Here is a 19,661-nt window from a genome sequence, read left to right as displayed (position 1 = left end):
GCAGCTACAACTTCCGGTTGTGATTTAAAAAAATAAAAGCCTAAAGTATAGGTTCACAAGTAACGAACCTGACCTTTAACACAAAAGGTTAGGTTCTCACTTTAACTGCAACAACTGCATCTTATTTTTTTATCCTGCAATACTATATTTATTTTGTTAATTATATTTAGAAAGCATGAGCTTATTGTGCCGACCCTTAAAACATTACAATAGTGAAATAAAACTAACGAAAATAAAATGTCACAAAGAACCACATCATCGTGAATAAGAAGCAAACTAAACTAAAATAGATCACAATTTTCTGTCATTTTTTCAGTGTTGGTCTTTTAAATATAGTTATTTTTGGTACATTTTCTTGAATTCACACATAATACTACATTGTTTTTAATTCATGAATTTTTGTACTTTAGATTTTGTATACGGACAAGAGACGAAAACGAGCTAGGAAATTAAAATATAGATTAATGTGCATTGCCCCTAGTAAATAAATAAACAAATGAACAAAAAACGGATAAATTAAACATCAATTAAATAAAATAAATAAAATAAATAAAATAAATAAAATAAATAAAATAAATAAAATAAATAAAATAAATCATCTTATTATCGCACTGGGTGATAAGAATGTTTTATAATCTTAATCTGATATCAACAGAGACTAATGAAGACCTGGATTGATGGATCTGGATCTGGTGACCTGATGTTATTTTACAGGTGGATCATTCTTTTATCTCAAAGGGACTTTTCGAGAGATACAAACTTAAATGTTAAATATGTTTTTCTTTCTCACAGAATTGTATTTGCCTCGAGTTGAACTCAGCCGTCCCTTTGTGTAAAAACTTGATTTATTTTCATCCTGTTTTACTTTGAAGGCAACATCTCCAGACTTCCGGTCCTGACTTGTCTGTTTGTGTCTGACTTGATGAGAGAAGCTGGCTGCGCCCACATTGTTTACATTCTTATCCCTCACGAGAAACATTAATTAGAAAAAGACATGAACGTCTCGTGAGGTATTCGGTTTTGTTTCTTCTTGAGTAAAATAAACTAATTAATAACATTCAAAAAGATCATTCATGTTGTTTTTAAAAATAACACAAAACATAAGAAAGTGTTTTATAACATCTGGAATGTTCTTCACTACTTTCTTTTGGCTGAAGAGGAAATAAAAAAAGTGTGCAGAAAAACTTTTATATAATATTAAATGTCCATTTTTCTCTCGTAAGTGAGCAGCTGTTAAAATATAAAATTCTTTCCCCAATGTTTCCTTGATGGTCCCAGTGGTGGAAAGTAACCAAGTACATTTCATTAAATATTAGTCTATACTGAAGTAAAAGTACCTCAAATTTGTTCTTGAGTACTTTCATTCCACTTTCTACTCCACCTCATTCACTTTACAAAGACTTAAAGACTTTTGCGCACAAACTATAGAAAAAGAATCGTGAGGTTTATGCTGAAAATTGAACTTCACAACACAACGCTCGATTAATCAATTAGTCGATTGATAGAAAAATAATTGGCTATTTTGATAATTGTTGAAGAAAAATTGTCACTTTCTGCATTGAGTACTTTTAATACTACAATGCAATTTTATTATACTTATATACTTTTCCTTGTAACAGAGTATTTTTACAGTGTGGTATGAGTAATTTTACTTCAGTACGTGATCTAAATACTTCCTCCGCCGCTTGTTGCTCCACAGAATGTATTTTTAGAGTTCAGAAACTTGGATCATAACAGAGTAGTTCGTGTTTATTTATGTTGTATAACATGACGGCTGTGTCTCCCAATTTCTGCTGAGGACCATGAACGCAACATTAAGACACTTGACCCGGAAGTTGACGTCAGTTGTTTTCTCTTAGCAACGAGAACTGAGCCGTTAGCTGTTGTTCTGCTGAGCTCGGAGACTCGTTTGTGACGCAGATCTCTCCTCATATCACTAAAATGGTAGGAAGTGATGATCACATACACGGTTATTACATAAACACGTTCATATGTCCGCTGTGACGGACTATTTAGAGGTAAAAAGAGGTTTAATGACATGCTAACCGCGGCTAGCTTATTAATGCTAGTTGGGCGTTGTCAGTTTAGCTCGGTTTAGTGGTTTTTACGGTGTTGACAGCAGCTAGTCTGAGGTTCACTGGTGAAGATGTTGTTGTCTCATCGTTTTGTGTTAACCTGAGGTGTTTCAGCCGCTTCTGTAGCCGTGTTAGATGATGCTGTAGCCGTGTTAAATGATGCTATAGGTGTGTTAACCTGAGGTGTTTCAGTCGCTTCTGTAGCCGTGTTAGATGATGCTGTAGCCGTGTTAATTGATGCTAACTCGTCTTTTACAGGCTGAAGTAGAGGAAACTCTGAAGAGGATCCAGAGCCAGAACGGAGTTCAGGGAATCATCATCGTCAACTCAGAAGGTGAGACGATTCAAGAAAGACCAGGGTTAGCCTTAACCCTGGCTAGGCCACAACAGCCACAACACCACCCATTAATGATGGTTCACCAGCTAACACCACCCGTTAATGATGGTTCACCAGCTAACACCACCCATTAATGATGTTTAACCAGCTAACACCACCCATTAATGATGGTTCACCAGCTAACACCACCCGTTAATGATGGTTCACCAGCTAACACCACCCGTTAATGATGTTTAACCAGCTAACACCACCCATTAATGATGGTTCACCAGCATTAATAACTGCAGCAATCAGGAATGATTCATCTCAACCGTTATTTCTTGGTGCGTCTCTCGTTTTGTCTCTCTTTCCTAATCATAACTATGATTAATTGATCTGCTGTTTACCTTCTTTGTGAATCAGTAAGTCTATAATATCTGGTTGTCTTACATTAATATGTAAATGACCCTCGTTCCTCTCAGGGATCCCCGTGAAGACGACTCTGGACAACCCCAGCACGGTGCAGTACGCGGGTCTGATCCACCAGCTGGTGATGAAGGCGAGGAGCACCATACGAGACATCGACCCCCAGAACGACCTCACCTTCCTCCGCATCCGCTCCAAGAAGAACGAGATCATGATCGCTCCAGGTGAGAACACCTGGACGTGAGGACCGAACCACCACCTCTACAGTTAATGAGCAAACATCTGAAATATAATGCAACATATACGGGCGTCAAATACTCAGAAAGACACAAATGTGTGGATAAACAAATGTTATATTGAACTTTTCTGTCCCAACAAGCAGCAGCGAACATGAAACCCTTGAGTACTATATCGAGTTTAATGTTTGTCTCTTCTCCTCTCAGATAAAGACTATTTCTTGATCGTCATTCAGAATCCATCGGACTGAAGGAGGAGGAGCTTCAGCTCGACTCGCCACTCTTTGTCTCTCTTTCATATTTAAAAACATCGTCTCTGTCTCTCTAAAATCAAACGAACCCGTTTACCAGAAGCTCCTTATGCTCCTGCTGTACCAGGAAGTAACGACACGATCTGATTGGTGGATGAAATTAAATGGAGACGTGTGAACCAGACGACAGGCACATTTCTTTTTCCATGTTTTAGCATTCCAGCTGGGCGTCGTCTCTCTAACTGTACTTCATGTCGCTGTGTTTATTTCACAGGTATTTGTAGCACATAGTGAGAAGTACACACCTATTAAAATACCTTGAAACTAGACAGCTGTGAAGTACACAGTGTACACGAGAGAGAAACCAGAGCTCATCTTTAAGTTAGAGGATGTTTCTCACTTGAGATTATTTATTGTTTTGTTGGCAAAAGATGTTGAAGTCCAGTATTTACATACGAACGCTTCTCTGCTGCGTCAAGGTTCTGATGGTTATTTTTAAGAAATTAAAAAACTCTAAATGTTTTTGTGTTGTCGTGTACTTTATTTACATTTTGCTGATATTTATATTATTAGTTTGGCACTTAAATCAAACTCAGTGGAGCGGTGTGTGGAGGATTATGGTCGGGGATCTTCGGGTGTTAGAAGCATGCACGCAATGCATTCTGGTACTTGTAGTTGTTGCGGCACAGCTCTGTGAGCAGGAGAACTCGGCTACAGGTTAGAGGCCCCTGGACCTGAGCTTCTGTTTAAAGTTGCTGCTAATATTTCTTAATGGGAAGTCTCAAAGTGACGTCAAAGAGACGCAAAACGAGTCTTTAAACAAATAAAGATATGCAAACCCACTACAACTTTATGCTAAATGTCTAAAAATAAACCAAACAGCAACAGAGGTGCAAAACAACTACGAAGAGACTCAAAATGTCTGAAAAGAAACGATGCCAAAGAGATGCAAAATCATGTCAAATAGAGATGCAATGAGATTCAAAGAGACGACAAAGAGATTAAAATGACCAAAACTGTGTCTCTGGGACCCTTTACATGTCTGTTCCCAGGGCCCCATTGTCTCATAATACATTTGTGCATGTTATCACCTATAACGTGGTTTTGATGATCGTGTTAGCCAACAGTTGCTTACTCACATTTAGCAGACAAAGAGCTACATTAGCATTCATTTGCATGTTTTTAGCCTCATTCCCGGGCTGTTAAACCAAAACAAGGAGCTAAAAGAGGCTGAAACGCTCTGTACATAAAATGAAACAAAGTCAAGAAACAAATAGAAACATTCACAACACAAATATAAAAATATTATGAAATATGTACACTATATCTATTGTAAAAACAATTCCCGTAAAATGAGATAAAAACATGTTTCAGCTGTAAAAACAAACGCAGCATCAGCGTTATTTTACCAAAACAGGTTTGACTGCTGGCCAGAAGTCTTGCATCATTTCCTGTCAGTAAATGACTCAGCGCTGAAGGTCCAATAAGAATAAAGTCTACATTAATATGTTACTAAATATATATCCAACACATCTGTATTTCTCTGAATTCTCAGATGTTGAAAACAAATGCAGTTTTTGCAATCATGAACCAGAATCTTTAATGCATTTATTCTACTGTTGTATACATTCAGTTACTTGTTGGACTTCAATGAAACAACATATATTGTGTTAAACTAATAACATCTAAATCGAGTGTACAAATATACAGTTTAAATATAACAATCAATGTTTTTTTAAAGGGTACTCAAAAGGCACTGATAATGATAAATATACATAAAAAGTCATTTCACTAGATATTTATGCAAATTTAAATATTATATTAAGACTTTCATACTAATAATTATAATAATAAAACTGCAGTCAACTCCTTAGTATAATGTATGTTTTTATATTATTATTATGTTATATTATTAAAGTACATTCCTCCCTGTTTTTGTATACTAATTATTATTATTATGATTTGACGTTATTTAAATGAATGTTCTTATTTCTCTGTACCATTATGTTGGGTACATGTTTGTATATTTGAATGTTTTCATATTTTTGAAAGCGCTGAATTGATTACATATGAAATATCTAAACATGTTATAGCTTCAACGGTCAAACTATCGTAATTAAAGTGACAGTGTTAATAAAGGTGTAATACAGACGCTCAGAGACTAACTGGTGAACGGCCCCTTTAAATCCAGTGGATGACGTCAGCGCCTCGGTTTATACTTTGCTTTGTTTGTTCCGGAGCTTCAGACTGAGACCAGAGAGAGAGAGAGACATAGACACAGAGAGACAGACAGAGAGAGAGAGACCACCAGAGACACTCAACAGAACGTTATAAAGCAGCTATACTGCACAATTAACTAGTTTATAACTGTGTAATAACGCCGACAGAGATGCCGTCCGACAGACCCTTCAAACAAAGGAGGACATTTGGTAAGAAAAACCACCTCAGAGGCGGCGTTTTGTTTTAAGCTAGGTAGCATGCTAAGTAGTTAGCCGGCCTGCTAGCCACCTAGCATGTCTGTTGACAAGTGTAGTTACATGGTGTTTACTTGTGTGTTGTGTGTGTTGTAGCCGTTACAAAGCTATGTTTTTATAGCTCAGATTGTTAACAACATGGGACAGAAGCTCAAGAAGTCAAGTTTAGAAAAGATTAGTTTTTTCTGGTGCTAAAATATGTTAAATATCAGATAAAATGACAGTATTTGTTGTCCTGTTGTTGATCTCTTTTGGCTGCTAATGTCTAAAAGCCTTCTGGGTCACGGTCACATTAGCCTTGAAGCTACTAAGGCCATAACCAGCTTGTTCTGGGTAAGCTAGCTGGGCTATGCTATGCTAGCAGTAAACATAGAGTGTTTGCTTTAAAAGGAAAACAACTTGTGCTGACACATTATCTCGGTACACGTGTTCACTGATTCATGTTGTAACTTGATGCTGAGCGACGGCCTCTGCGAAGGAGGAGCTCACGCTCTCTGTTGCATAAGCTGCTTATTCACAGAAATGAGGGATAAGAATGTGTTGTTGTGTTTGGTTATAACCTGTTTATAAGGTCCTCTCAGGCTACACACCATCATAATGTTTTATAGTGATAATCTAGAGCAGTGCTGGGTCTGTTGACCTGTTTCCCTTCTGTGTCACACTGACACACATCACCATGGTGTTGCATAACAAAGAAACAGATGTCATGTTAACTAGTTGGATTGTTCAGTTTAATATTAGTAGTTGGGTACAAAGTATGCTGTAAACAAAGGGTTGTCAGGTCTGTTTACAGACAAAGCGTCATACACCGTTACACACTGTTAGCACACGGGATGAGTCTGAACCTAGAGTGTGATCATAAGCAGGAGTAATAGAGCCGGTAGTGAAAGAAGTACTCTTTAAAAGAAGCAGATACTCAAGAAATGAACGGAACATTGACTGTTTTGATGCAAAGCCAGAAAGAGAATTGGATTATAAATTGTGATATCTTTTAAATTTGATCTAGCCTGAACCAACAGTATCATTAGATGAATGTTCTAACACTCAGACTCTTCCCTTAGCCGGGGGAGAAGAAGGAAACAAACCCCCTCAACCGAAAACAAAGAGTTCTTTCACCGTCGCTCCTCAGAACCATCTGAGCTCTGAACCCCGGACAGAGATTTAAAACTAAAGCAGCTCATGTTTCCTGAAATATGTCTTTTCTTCCAGAGAGAAGTGTCTGTTGTGAACTAAGTGAGGAGGTTCAAAACATTACAAAGTGAAAGAGACTAAAGCTGCAGAAGAAAAGAGATGTTAACTAGGGCTGCAACTAACGATCATTTTAATAATCGATTAATCTGTCGATTATTTGTTCGATTAATCGATGAATCGGATAAAAAAAACAAAAAAGCATTAATTTCCAACCCTTTAATCAAAAACAGAACTGACAGTGCACATTCACAGAGCAACACATCTTCACAAAGTGCACAAACAGGTTGAACATCCCTGAGCTGTTAAAGTCATTATTTAAAAAAATAAATGGACTAATATCAGGAGTGGGGTTCAGCGGGTTTACCCACGCCTCTGAACTGAATAAACGTCACCGTGTTCTGGTGGACCAGCAGTAGAATAACAGACGGGGAAGAAAAAGTTCGCTGTTTTCTCCCGCCATTTCTCATCTTTCTGAGCTCCGCTTAACTTCCGGTTTAATGGTCACGTTACAAAAACAAAAGCTCGTCTATCATAAGTAAAACAACGGCAACACGGTTACGAGTTTAACACAAGGAACCCAAAATGGCAGTAAATGTAATGTATTATAATTGCAGAAATAAACTAAAAATAATACAAATCGCGTAAATCAACTTCCGGTGTTGTCGTGGCAACGTTTATACGCCGGTCAAGGAGTCCTGTTCCGTTATTCCTGCTGCTGTGAACACTCACACATCTCCGCCACTTGTTGAGTGGCGTAATAATCGCGCAACACAACGAATCGATAGTGAAATTCGTTGCCAAGTCTTTTAATAATCGATTTGTATCGATTTTATCGATTCGTTGTTGCAGCCCTAATGTTAACTAACAGATGATATGCAAATGAAGTCCACACAGAGAATGAAAACATTCATTTGTAAGTAAAATGATAAGAGTTATAAAGACACAGTATGTCGATGTATAATGTAGGAGTTAGTCTCTGGCTATCGCACCATTAGAGAGAGATTCTGTTCAAGACGATTCTTGACTCAATGAATAGAAAGCGTGTCGTTATGTTCTGACAGCCAGCGGCTCACTGAGCTGCTGGTGAAGCTGACTGTGAACTCTTCATCGTCTCACAACACAAACTCTAAATGAATTACTTTCATCTGCCGGTCCAGCCGTCATCACTTCATCTAAACGTTCACTCACTTCCTGTTCTTCCAGCGCCAGAAATTCATGAATTAATCATGAGGACGGATTATTGTTTATACGTGACCCATATGCTTTTGCCCCCCCCCCCTGAGGGAAAAGACCAAATTAAACTACAAACCCTCAGCTTAGCGTTCGGCTCACACGTTTATTTGTATATTTGTCGTTTTATTTCAGTGCGTTTCTGTCGTGAACTATTCAGGCTGCTTAACATTTGCTGTTGTTAGTGTGCTTTGGTTAAATTGAATAAACAGAAGTCCTAAATCATACCGTAAGGGTTTGTTTGTTCTGAACACATTCCTCATTGTGAACTAAAGTAACCAGAACCAGACTGTAACTCACAGCTCCGTGTCTGGGAAAGATGACTTCTATTTTTATTTAAATGTGAGCTCCTTGTTGCTGATGAACTCGTCTTTTGTTGCCCACAGCTGACCGGTGCAAAGAGGTCCAGCAGATCCGGGATCAGCACCCCAACAAGATCCCCGTAAGCTGCTGCTGCTGATTCCAACACATCGCACCTCGCTGGTGACGATATACAGATAATAATGTGAAATACACACGTAAACAGGACAAAGATACATTATACTACAAGTCAGACTGTGTACAGTAAATATAAAGCTACCGCTTAGCTTAGCATAACGACTGCAAACAGATCCTGGTTCTATCAAAGTATGATAAAATAGACTCGTGTGTTTGATCACAACGTTAACATTTGACTTTTAGCACACGCTGTGGTGTGAAGTGTGCGTTCATTCAGGATGTACGACTTCGTGACAGAGCGACTCACAGAACGTTGTGTTTGCTGCAGGTGATCATCGAGAGATACAAGGGAGAGAAGCAGCTTCCTGTCCTGGACAAAACCAAGTTCCTGGTACCGGACCACGTGAACATGAGCGAGCTGGTCAAGATCATCAGGTACACACACACACACACACACACACACACACACACATAAACATGTTTATGTGTGTGTGTGTGTACGATCCTCTGCTTCTCTTTACATTCAGACGTAGAACAACAGAAGTTAGTTCAGATTGGACTCTTGTACGTGAGCGGGTCGATGTCGTCGCTGCTCGTTATCTTTCACTCTGATGAGGCAGAAATATAAAAAGCAGTTATTTCTGTAAATCAGGTCATTTGACACAAATTCCTCCGATCACACAAATTAGCGGCGTGTTGAGGATCTCTAGAGCCGAGAGGTTTGACTCGAGCTGAAACACGATTAGATTCATGAATGAGTATGAAATGAAACCTGACGTTGTTGACAGGTTGTTGTGATCCTCAAGAGGAAACGAGTCTCTTGGCTGAAGTTGCGTATTAAAAAGGTCTGCTGGGTACTTTAAACAAGTAGCTTCAGAGCTTCTGTGTCACTCGTCAGAACACCAACACGAGGCCAGTAGTGATGAAGAGTTGATGTTGTAACGGTTCTCTCTGGGTTAGAACCTGTTCATGCCTCTATGTTCATCATATTCACCACTAAAACGTGGATGATGGTAAATATGAATGCACATTAAACACACACGCTGTGTGAGACGTGAGAACCTCAACAAACTTCACCTCGATGTGTTTTAGTGGACGAACACTCACCGGCTGTCGTCTCACGTTCTCTGCATGTTGGTCACCGTGTTCTCCAGCAGGGTTCTCCAGCAGCGTTCTCCAGCTTCCATTCACACGTTCAATAAGTTCTAAACTCTCATGTCTTAGAGAGAACATGCAGAGATCTATTCAGCTTTTTACTCTGAGCTCACAAACAGGAAGAAGATGAGAGACTGCTGCTCTCCTATTGGTCACAACCTCTTAATCCCTGCTCACTCATTGGTCTTTGATTCTGTCGAAGTCACTTCCTCAAAACAACAGAGTACCAAAGGTGCTTTCCGTTTGACTAACGTAGCTCCTCCTCCTCTTTGCCGTGTGGCCCCTCCCCCTCACATCGTAGCTCCTCCCACTAGAGCTGCGTGGAGAGGAATCTTTCTGAGAATCTTCTCCACGGTTTCTATTTTATGAATGAAGATGAGCAATAAGCCTCTGTTGGTGCTGTCGTTCCTTTTTCCACAGCTTCTTCTAATAATACATTAGTACAAACCATAACACATTAATATTAATAACATTAGAGTAAAGCTCTGCGGCTCCTTTTACGTCCCGTCAGATCATCTTACCGATCAATAAGAAGGACCCGCGCTGAAAGAGGTTTCCTGTCCTAAAGGAGGAGGATGGACCGCCATCGATTGGTTGGTCACGGGCCGGAAGAGCAGAGGGAGGAAGGAGGGAGGGAGGAAGGAAAGGAGGGAGGGAGGCACAATGAGCAGAATGGAAAACCAGTTCTTCTTCTTCTTCATCTTCTTCTTCTTTTGACCACTTAGACGTCAGAAAACTGGATACTTTATAGCCAGTGATGCCTCACTTTACTGTTATGATTGCATCCTTACATTTTAAGGAGAAAGGAGGAGAAGGAAAGAAGGAGGAGGAAGGAGGACGTTATTACATGTTTCTCTCCCCCCCCCCCAGGCGTCGGCTGCAGCTGAACCCCACTCAGGCCTTCTTCCTGCTGGTCAACCAGCACAGCATGGTGTCCGTGTCCACGCCCATCTCTGAGATCTACGAGCAGGAGAGAGACGAGGACGGCTTCCTCTACATGGTCTACGCCTCGCAGGAGACCTTCGGCTGCTAGGGAGGGATGTGGAGGGGTGAGGGGGGGGGGGGGGGGGGGGGGGGGGGCATCTTCAGATGCTGGGAGGAGAAGGGAGAGAAGAGAGAGAGAGAGAGAGGCAGATGGTGGAGCAACCTCCTCCATCCTGTTGCGTTGCAAGCCCAGGCAGCAGCAACCCGTCCTGTGACTCCTCCCCCTCTCTCGCCGTAGCCCCGCCCCCTCTTGTTATTGGTCAGTACAACACTATTAACCCACAGGACGTCCCGTGTGAGTCTCTCTCCTGTCCTCACTGTTTAGAAGTCAGACTCACACCTGATTTGATTTTCTCTCCTCTCTTCTTTTGGTCCCACGCAGACTGGGATAAAACCAACCAATGGGAGAGTTAAACCAGAGAGTTAAAATACATTTTCATGCTTAAAAAAAAGAAGAAACAGACATGTGTGTGTGTGTGTGTTAGACGAAGCTAAACTTGAAACCAGGTCAAGAGTCCGGTGATGTCATGAGAAGCTGATGATGTCACTGATGTCTGATACTTCCTGACTCGTTCTTCTCTAAAAGCAGTAGTGCAAAGCTAGACGCTAGGTCGGCAGTGATTGTTGTTTTTAACTCACATTGTAGTTTTTATTTTGTAGTCATCCTCTTTAGTTGTAGTTTGTGTTACGTCGCTCGTTCTCAGTTTGTTTGAATCCTTCATGAACACCGTTAGCCTGAAGCTAGTCCAGAAGCTAACAATCAGGCTAACAAAAAATGACTGTAATACTCTGAAATTAACAGTAATTTCACATGTGCAATATCTCCCCCCCCCCCCCCCCCCCCCAGAGTAACTCAACCGCTCCGTCACAGAAGGGAAGTTAGCATTAAAATTAGCATCACCAACCACAGGCAGGTCAACAGCATGCTAACAGACTGAAATCTTTTTGCCCCGTCAGCACAAATCACTCACCTGCAACACAGCCCCCCCCCCCCCCCCCCTCCCCCTCGTGCTGCACAGCTTGTAATAAAACGTCACGAACATTAGACATGATTAAAAAATGTATTAAATGTCTGAAATGAATGAGCTTCTTTTGCACATAAATTAATACAAATATTAAAAGAAGAGTTGGCATAGAATTTATGAATTATGAGTGTATCTATATAACGATGTTTTATTGTGTTCGTCTTGCCTTCCTTTGAGACTTTATAGACAGAAACGGTCGTGATGCACTACAAACCTGCATGTTTTTACTTTACTTTTATTTTGTATTAATGTTTATTGATTTTACGCAATTCATATAATTGTATTATTTGATTTAGAAAGAGAAAAAAAAGTCATTTTAGATGTTTCCCGAAACCAAAAACTGAAAATAAGTGTATGTTTAATGAGAGATGTGTTGCGTATAAACGACCCTATAATCCAGCTGTAGTTCTTCAGGCTTCCTCACATCCTGTATATAAACGCATTGATGCAACATCTGTCTCAGCAGTTGCCAATAAATGAAAAAAGTTGCCTTTAAGATGTGTTTGTCTCATTGTTGTTCATGTAAAGTCTCTTTTATTAAATGATGTTCTGTGTTTACCAGCAGGGGGCACTACAGCCCTCCACACGTCACAATACTTCATCACGAGGTCAAGTTTAAAAGTATCAAATGTACTTATTCTGCAGACAAATGTCTCCTGTGACTGATATATTATTATATATATATTATTATATATGAAGTACTTTATATACAGTGAACTAGTTTAGTCCAGAGGGTCCCAACATAAGGGCCGGGCCCCTCCAGAGGGTCGCCAGAAAAGATTAATGGACGAGAAGAAGAAGAAGTTCTGATACAATAATCTGTATTTTATTGGTATTTATTTAAACTTTAACTCTTTGACGGCAGCAGAAACGTTTCTCACATCAAAACACAAACAGAAGACTTTGTGTCACATAAGAGACATAAAAGAGATTAACCTGAACCATCAGTTTAGAATCAGAATGTTTAGCGTTCATAAAATAATCTCGTTTAAAGTCTGTGGAGTTGAAACCAGAAGAGGAACAAGTTTGATCAGAAGCTCATCTATAAATAATGTAATATTATAGAATGAATCAAATCTAAACACCATGAACTGAATCTAACGTCAAAGACGTTTGTAGTAAATATATTTGTTTCTTTAATAGAAACCAAACTGTTTCTCTGTAAAACTCTCGATACGAAGTTTAAGACGAAACTAAACATTTATGAGCCGAGATTCTTCAAATTAAAGGTTTAGAGGAACTCCAGCTGGTTTATGAATGTTTCATTAGTTTATGTTTCAATGAAAAACCTGAAACTGAAAAGTAGCTCTCGAATAAAAAAACAATATCTCCTGAAATATAGAGGAACGTAAAACATACGAGTACCTCACTGACTCATTGTGAAGCTCCAAAGAACACAAACAGATAAAAAGAGACGATTTATTTCATTTTACACGACAGACGAAGACGTCCTTCCTGTTGGTTCACAAACATCAGACGCTTCACTCGCCTGAGAGGAGTTCATGAAGCTTCTCTCTAATACGTCAATAACGTCCTCACTAACGTCTAACGTCAGATCTTTGAGTAAAGAAGATCTTTGAGTGATGATGTCATAAACACGCTGGTGCGGTTCATCACGCTGAACTGACTTTAGGTTTACGGGGACGTTGATGAGGCACAGAAATAAATGTGATTCTAAGATCTTTCCTAACAGCAGCTTTTGTTCCGTCCGAACTGGGAGGAGCTTCTCACTCCGACCCGTTTGTTTAAAAAGGTTTTTCATGTTAGTGCCACAAACGCTGACACATCAGATCCTCAGAGAGAACAACAGTCGCTCCGTTAAAGAACTCTGCAAACAACAAAACCGAGGAAACGTTTTAGACAGAATAAACCAAACGCTACAAACAAAAAGACAGAAACGGTAGAAATCATGGCAGCAGGTGAGAGGACGTCTGCAGAGAAACCAGGCAGAGCGGCTCGTGAGGGCGTCTGACCCTCAGCAGAGACCTTCAGGGAACCGCTGATGAGGCGCTTTACGCCATGCTGACGAGAAACGAGAGGAGACGTTTAAAATCACAGAAGATACTGAAGCTGTTTTCAGATTAAATCATAGAGTCTGTAGACTCTCTGTGTCTCCAGGTGTGACCGATGAAGAGGAGGATGAAGAGCGTCTCACCTGTCGATCAGAGAGTCCCTCATGCTGGTGGCGATGGCGGACGGCTGGGCCGAGTCGCTGAGCCTGAAGACGCTCTCGATGACGGACAGCTCGGTGCTCGTGGTGTCCAGACCGCAGAACGCACACCAGTCGTTCACCACCATCCCGCCGGCGATGACCTCACTGCCCCGGTTCACCGTGCCGGCCTGGACAGGAAGTCAGATTCAGGGTTAAAGGTAACTCACACAGACGGTATCACTCTAATATATATATATTTATTATATATATAATATAGTGCATGATATAGAGTGTGTGTGTGTCGTCATGTCTGATCGATCAGATGATCTCTCTCTCTCTCTCTCTCTCTCTCTCTCTCTCTCTCTCAACAGCTGTGAGTTCTAACAGCAGCCATGTTGTTTGTTTACGTTCATCTTGATAATGTAGGGGGCGTGTCTAGGGGCGTGTCTACAGTGACAGACTGTCAGTGATGAAGACTTCTGAAAGCTAGCGTCATGAAGAAGAGTTTTTAAGTTTGGATCTTATTAGTGGTAATCTAGTGTTCTCTGATCCTCTTCTTAAGGGAAACAGCTCTTGCTGCGTTCTGATTGGTGGATCAGGAACTCACCACCAGAGGGACCTGCAGCAGAGACGACAGCTCGTCCTGGTCCTCTATGGACGTCTTCGGGTGGACGAGGCCGCCCTGGTTGCTGAACGCGCTGTAGGAGCCGACCAGGACCTGCTCAGCCACCGTCTGACGGAAAACCTCCACCTTCATGGTGTCAGCGAGGATCTCCTCCGTCTCCTGAGAGAGAGAGAGGGAGGGGGGGGAGACAGAGAGAGACAGCGATTAATAAGGAACTGAACCAATAAGCAGTAGAGATAAGAGTGCTAGTATGGATAAAATGGTTTAGGGTTGTGTGTGTGTGTGTCTCACCCGGTCGAGGTCGGGGTGGACCAGAGCCACGTAGTCGTTGCAGGCGATGACGTTGCCGAGAGCAGACAGCCTCTCCTCCACCCTCTGGATCCTCACGGCGTCCGGGAGGCAGTTCTTGATGTGCTGCAGCTCCTGGTCCGTGGTGTTGTTGGGCACCATGAGGCCGTGACGGTTACCTGAGGAGCAGCAAACACACGTAAAGACACTCTGTGTCACGTTTAGTGCAGCGTTCAGGTCACGGTGCACGAGAAGAGGAGGAACGGAGACAAAGTGAGGAAACACAAGGAAAGATTCAAATCAAAAGATGAAAGGAAAGTGTTGCTGTAAAGGATCGATGTGTTGTTAGTATGTGTGTGTGTGTGTGTGTGTGTGTGTGTGTGTGTGTGTGTGTGTGTGTGTCATCACTACTCACCCACACACATCCTCCCGATGATGCGACAGCCTGCGATGGAGGCATGGACCACCGGGATGGTTTCAGACAGTTCCCCCTCAAACACACTGCAACACACACACACACACACACACACACACACACACACACACACACACACACACACACACACACACACACACACACACACACACACACACACACACACACACACACACACACACACACACACACACACACGTCAGCTGTCGATGACGCTCCACCACAACAGCGTCACACGAACCCTCTCACACTAAACATTAAACAGCGAATGTTAATTAAAGATATATTACCTGGAATTAAAGCGTTGGAGATGATTTTTATAATTCTTTGGCAAACAAATACATTCATAGCGATAATAATCTGCATTAAGCAGATTCATCGTCTCACTCTGAATATGAATTATCGTCTCGTTATTGTCTGTAATAAGTCAAACTGCACAGATTGATCTTTGATGACGTCACGGCCGTTGAAACTAACTTTAGCCTCCACGCTAACGTGCTAACGTGACACAAACCGACTTGAGCGGAGCGATGCGGCCGCCTGATCAAAATCTACTCGTAATAAAACAGAAGTTAAATGTTTTCACCTGTAGAAGTTTTCCGAGCCGCCGACCGCCACCAGACAGTACGTGTTGGTCAGCTTGGCGAAGCAGCCGATCTCGTTGTTTTTCTCAAAAGATGCTCTGACGGCCATGATGACGAAGAACGAGGAGGAGGAGGAGGGTTAGCTTGTGATCCTGAAACAACAACACGTTTTAATAACAATAACACACAGATGTGTTCACAGTGACGAGCTGCTAGTAGTCACGTTATACATGTTAGTGTTAATTAAACAATCACCAGTTCAGCGGCTGTGGTATTTGAGCCGGTGTGAGTTTAACTGCTGTGGATGAACTCTTTATGCTCCAGTGAGTGAGACAGATGTGTGGAGGAGAGGCCTTCAGGACCCACCCAATAAACGGGAAATAAACACGTTGATCGCTTCTCCTCTTTCACAGTTTAATATATATATATATATATATATATATATATATATATATATATATATATAATAATATACTGAGCTCAAACAGCTTACAGATGACTGTCAGCTGTGTAAACTGTGATCTACAGATTAACTTGTGATTCAACACTGTAGGTTATCTCACATCGCTTATGTTTGATAGTAAAGACGAGAGACATTCATCTTATTCATGTTAATTATATTCTACACTGTGCAGTCTGTAGAAACATGACATGGAGGCTTGTTGCAGCATTCATATAGGATTTAAACAGCATCACCACGAGACATCATCCATCTTCATTACGAACATATCATCAGTGGTCTCGTGACATAAACGTGGAACTATGGATCCTGTTGGAGTCGAACCGCTGATCGTGACCGACACATGAACATTTGGTGTCTTCTGAACTACCACCGAGAGAACGTGTTCACGTACTCATCGTGTAATATCATCATTAATCACACAACATCTCATCGTCACGGTGTGTTTCCTTCTGTCACATTGACGTCAGCGCACGTAGATGTGTGCACGGTCACGTCACACATGTTAGAGTTATTAAATCATATAAGAGTTTAACGACAGTGACACTTGAGCCGGACTACCAACGCTAGCCGGCTAGCTAGTTAGCTTTGACATTTAGCAGCTAGAGAAGAAAACGTGTCACGTGTTTTAAAAACACATAGCTTTGGTCACGAGCTGCTGGTAATAATGTCATATAAGTTAGTCTTAATTAATTAATACAAGAGTTTAGCGGCTGTGACTACCAATGCTAGCTGGTTAGCTACGGTTAGCCGGTTAGCTTTCAGAAGTTTACCGTTTAGCAGCCAGAGAGGAAAACATGTTTATATCAACACACATCTTATTCTTAATACACCGTGATGTGTGTTTCTATAACTACAGGTATTTAGAGGTACTACTATATACTATGTGTTATACATACAACTTATATATATATATATATATTATTACCTGAGTACGATGCTCTCAACATGCGTGGTGATTCTCTTCAACCACACGTGTTCACTTCCGCTTCGGGGTCAACGTGGTGACGTAGGACGTAGCACGTGGTTATGAAAAACACAATCCGGGCAGAGTGACGACATTAGAGTTTAATGTGAATTTAAAGAATATATCAACGTATACAAATGGTGAACTCTTGAAAGAACAATTATTTTTCTTTTTACGCTTTTAGTTAGTTCATTTATCCCAATTCTATTATTTTAATTAGTTCATTTTAATTAATGTTGGTTTGTCTCTGTACCATTATGTTGAGTACATGTCTGCAATGTTTGTGTATTTAGATGTTTCTATCAGAAGTATTTTTCACACCAGCACTGAACTTTTCTGTGTTTTGATTTTGAGAACATGATTCATGATTCATAATAAATGTTATTCGTTATTCAATTTTCTCATAAAATATTATAGTTACAGAGCAACAAACATCACAACAACATGTCTTATGGTTTATTAAAGCAGTAAAAATATATAGTAAAACAGTAGCTAGAAGTTATATTATGTTAGTTAACTGTATGACAGACTCTTTTACTGATGCTGTTGGTCATTGGTGCTTCAGTGCAAAACAATAAACACAAAATAGAAATAGAAGCACAGCAACGTCACTAAATAATAAATAATAAATAATAAATAATAAATAATAAATAATAAATAATAAATAATAAATAATAAATAATAAATAATTAATGGCAACTAATAATAATGAATAGTAATGAATAATAACAAATATGAATATATAATAATAAACAATAATACAAATTAATACATAATTCATGACACTTATTAATAATAAATAATAATGAATGATCATTAATAATAGTTAATCTTTTTTGAAATATTGCTAATAAATATATGAAAATAGTGTAATAAAAACATGCAGCACATGTGTAGTTGTTTATAGTATAAAGAAGATGTGCAATGTGCAGAGATGATTGTTACCCACAAGTCATCTGTTTTAACTATATTATGCATCATTTGTAGTTTCATTATTTTATCTTTATGCATGTTTTTAAATCTGCTGCTTCACAACTGATGTTTTTCAGCCCCCAATGCTCAGCGTGCGTGCGTGTGCCCCCTCGTGTCTGCGCGCACGTGAAAGAGGGGGACTTAAAAGAAGAAGAAGTCTCCAGACCGACTTCTCTTCTTCTTCTGTGATAAACCTGCATGGCAACCGAGAGCGCGAGCGCGGCACCTCGTGCTCCTCCCGGCTCCTCGTGCAGCACCGGGGAGAGAATCGGCCTCTCTGAGCCAATCACGGCGGCCGCTCCCGCGTGACGTCCTTGTTTGTTGACACCTCCATTAGCTCGCCACCTGCGTGACGTCACTGTGGGAGGAGACAAAGAGCGTCAGCGCTCAGAGAGGAGAGGAGGTCTCACTCCTCCTTATTTCTGTCAGCTCACATTCAACATCTGTACTTTATTTTCCTTCTAAATGCCTAACGTTTTAAATTATTAACACATTTATAGCAGATATTTAATGTCGAACACAAATGATTTAGCTATCAGTTAGCCATCATGCTAACTGGTTAGAAGTCTTTAACTGATAAAAGTCTAATATTTACTCAGACAAGCAGCTCAAAGGGGAGATTTATGATTTATTGGAAGTGTTCGTCGGCGACAGGCATTATGTTTTTTCCAGGAACGCTAGGAGGGAATGTCTTCAAATTTGGCACAAACGTCAACCTGGACTCCACGATGAAGTGATATGATTTTGGAGGTCAAAGGTCAAAGATAAAGGTCACTGGGACATCTCTTCTAGTCATCCTCACATTTGTTGTGTTATTGTTTCAGAATGATGAAGAACGTTGCAGAACCATTCTATAAAATACGATGAAGGCTCTACAGGATTAGTTTCTTTACTTGGCAACTTTCATGTTTTTCCCTAATGTTCAGATTTGTAGGCATTCCTTTGACTTGAGAAATAGAGAATAGAGCTTCTGTAAGTGGAAATAAATCATGCCCTCCAGACCCGAACCCAAACCCAAACATTGGAAACCTTTGTTGGTCTTGAGCTGGTTGCAATCTGAAACCTCAACACTAGGTGGGGCCAGATCCTACACACCAGACTGTTAACTAGGATGTACAACAATAACGTTTGTAAATAGTAAGTTAAGACCACCGACTGTATTTAACAAGTGGACGTAGTCGTTGTGAAGTCACTCATTGGTTTGTAGACTGATGTTATGAAGCCTCTAGTTCGGCGTTTTGGCCGTCGCCATCTTGTTTTTTTGCAACCAGTGAAAAGGAAGTGACCATATCTGGACTGAGGAGGAGTGACTTCGTATACGTCTCTGGTAAATCTGTCAATCACTGTGTAGCCCCGCCCCTAAAGCATCCCCTGCT

At 40.5% G+C, this 19,661-nt stretch overlaps 3 protein-coding genes across 3 annotated transcripts; 2 read left to right on the top strand and 1 right to left on the bottom strand.

The window, feature by feature from the left end:
- The first annotated feature begins 1,849 nt into the window (after positions 1-1,849).
- dynlrb1 (dynein, light chain, roadblock-type 1) lies at positions 1,850-3,826 on the top strand. Its single transcript, XM_079156730.1, has 4 exons — positions 1,850-1,944; positions 2,334-2,409; positions 2,874-3,041; positions 3,261-3,826. Exons 1-4 carry the CDS (start codon positions 1,942-1,944, stop codon positions 3,302-3,304), a joined length of 291 nt encoding a protein of 96 aa, XP_079012856.1. The 5' UTR covers positions 1,850-1,941; the 3' UTR covers positions 3,305-3,826.
- A 1,738-nt stretch (positions 3,827-5,564) lies between these two features.
- map1lc3a (microtubule-associated protein 1 light chain 3 alpha) lies at positions 5,565-12,291 on the top strand. The gene is made up of 4 exons (XM_079156729.1): positions 5,565-5,733; positions 8,586-8,641; positions 8,966-9,072; positions 10,663-12,291. The coding sequence occupies exons 1-4, from the start codon at positions 5,694-5,696 to the stop codon at positions 10,823-10,825; spliced, it is 366 nt and encodes a 121-aa protein (XP_079012855.1). The 5' UTR covers positions 5,565-5,693; the 3' UTR covers positions 10,826-12,291.
- A 330-nt stretch (positions 12,292-12,621) lies between these two features.
- Positions 12,622-17,341, bottom strand: eif6 (eukaryotic translation initiation factor 6). Its single transcript, XM_079156727.1, has 7 exons — positions 17,275-17,341; positions 15,889-16,038; positions 15,282-15,367; positions 14,870-15,045; positions 14,561-14,737; positions 13,957-14,141; positions 12,622-13,823 (listed from the first exon to the last, which is right to left on the bottom strand). Exons 2-7 carry the CDS (start codon positions 15,993-15,995, stop codon positions 13,814-13,816), a joined length of 741 nt encoding a protein of 246 aa, XP_079012853.1. The 5' UTR covers positions 15,996-16,038; positions 17,275-17,341; the 3' UTR covers positions 12,622-13,813.
- Positions 17,342-19,661: the final 2,320 nt, after the last annotated feature.

The sequence above is a fragment of the Pholis gunnellus genome, assembly GCF_910591455.1.
Source record: "Pholis gunnellus genome assembly, chromosome: 3".
Lineage (NCBI taxonomy): Eukaryota > Metazoa > Chordata > Actinopteri > Perciformes > Pholidae > Pholis > Pholis gunnellus.
This window is presented reverse-complemented; position numbering and strand designations above follow the sequence as displayed.

What these genes read in the sequence shown, in the direction of transcription:
- dynlrb1 (XM_079156730.1), top strand. An exon ending in CATCATCGTCAACTCAGAAG is followed by an intron (nt 2,410 to 2,873) that starts GTGAGACGATTC and finishes CGTTCCTCTCAG; the next exon opens with GGATCCCCGTGAAGACGACT. An exon ending in CGAGATCATGATCGCTCCAG is followed by an intron (nt 3,042 to 3,260) that starts GTGAGAACACCT and finishes TTCTCCTCTCAG; the next exon opens with ATAAAGACTATTTCTTGATC.
- map1lc3a (XM_079156729.1), top strand. Translation starts at nt 5,694, where the DNA reads ATGCCGTCCGACAGACCCTTCAAACAAAGGAGGACATTTG. An exon ending in CAAACAAAGGAGGACATTTG is followed by an intron (nt 5,734 to 8,585) that starts GTAAGAAAAACC and finishes TGTTGCCCACAG; the next exon opens with CTGACCGGTGCAAAGAGGTC. An exon ending in AGCACCCCAACAAGATCCCC is followed by an intron (nt 8,642 to 8,965) that starts GTAAGCTGCTGC and finishes TGTTTGCTGCAG; the next exon opens with GTGATCATCGAGAGATACAA.
- eif6 (XM_079156727.1), bottom strand. Translation starts at nt 15,995, where the DNA reads ATGGCCGTCAGAGCATCTTTTGAGAAAAACAACGAGATCGGCTGCTTC. An exon ending in GGCTCGGAAAACTTCTACAG is followed by an intron (nt 15,368 to 15,888) that starts GTGAAAACATTT and finishes TGTGTGTTGCAG; the next exon opens with TGTGTTTGAGGGGGAACTGT. An exon ending in TGCTGCAGGTCCCTCTGGTG is followed by an intron (nt 14,142 to 14,560) that starts GTGAGTTCCTGA and finishes CTTCCTGTCCAG; the next exon opens with GCCGGCACGGTGAACCGGGG.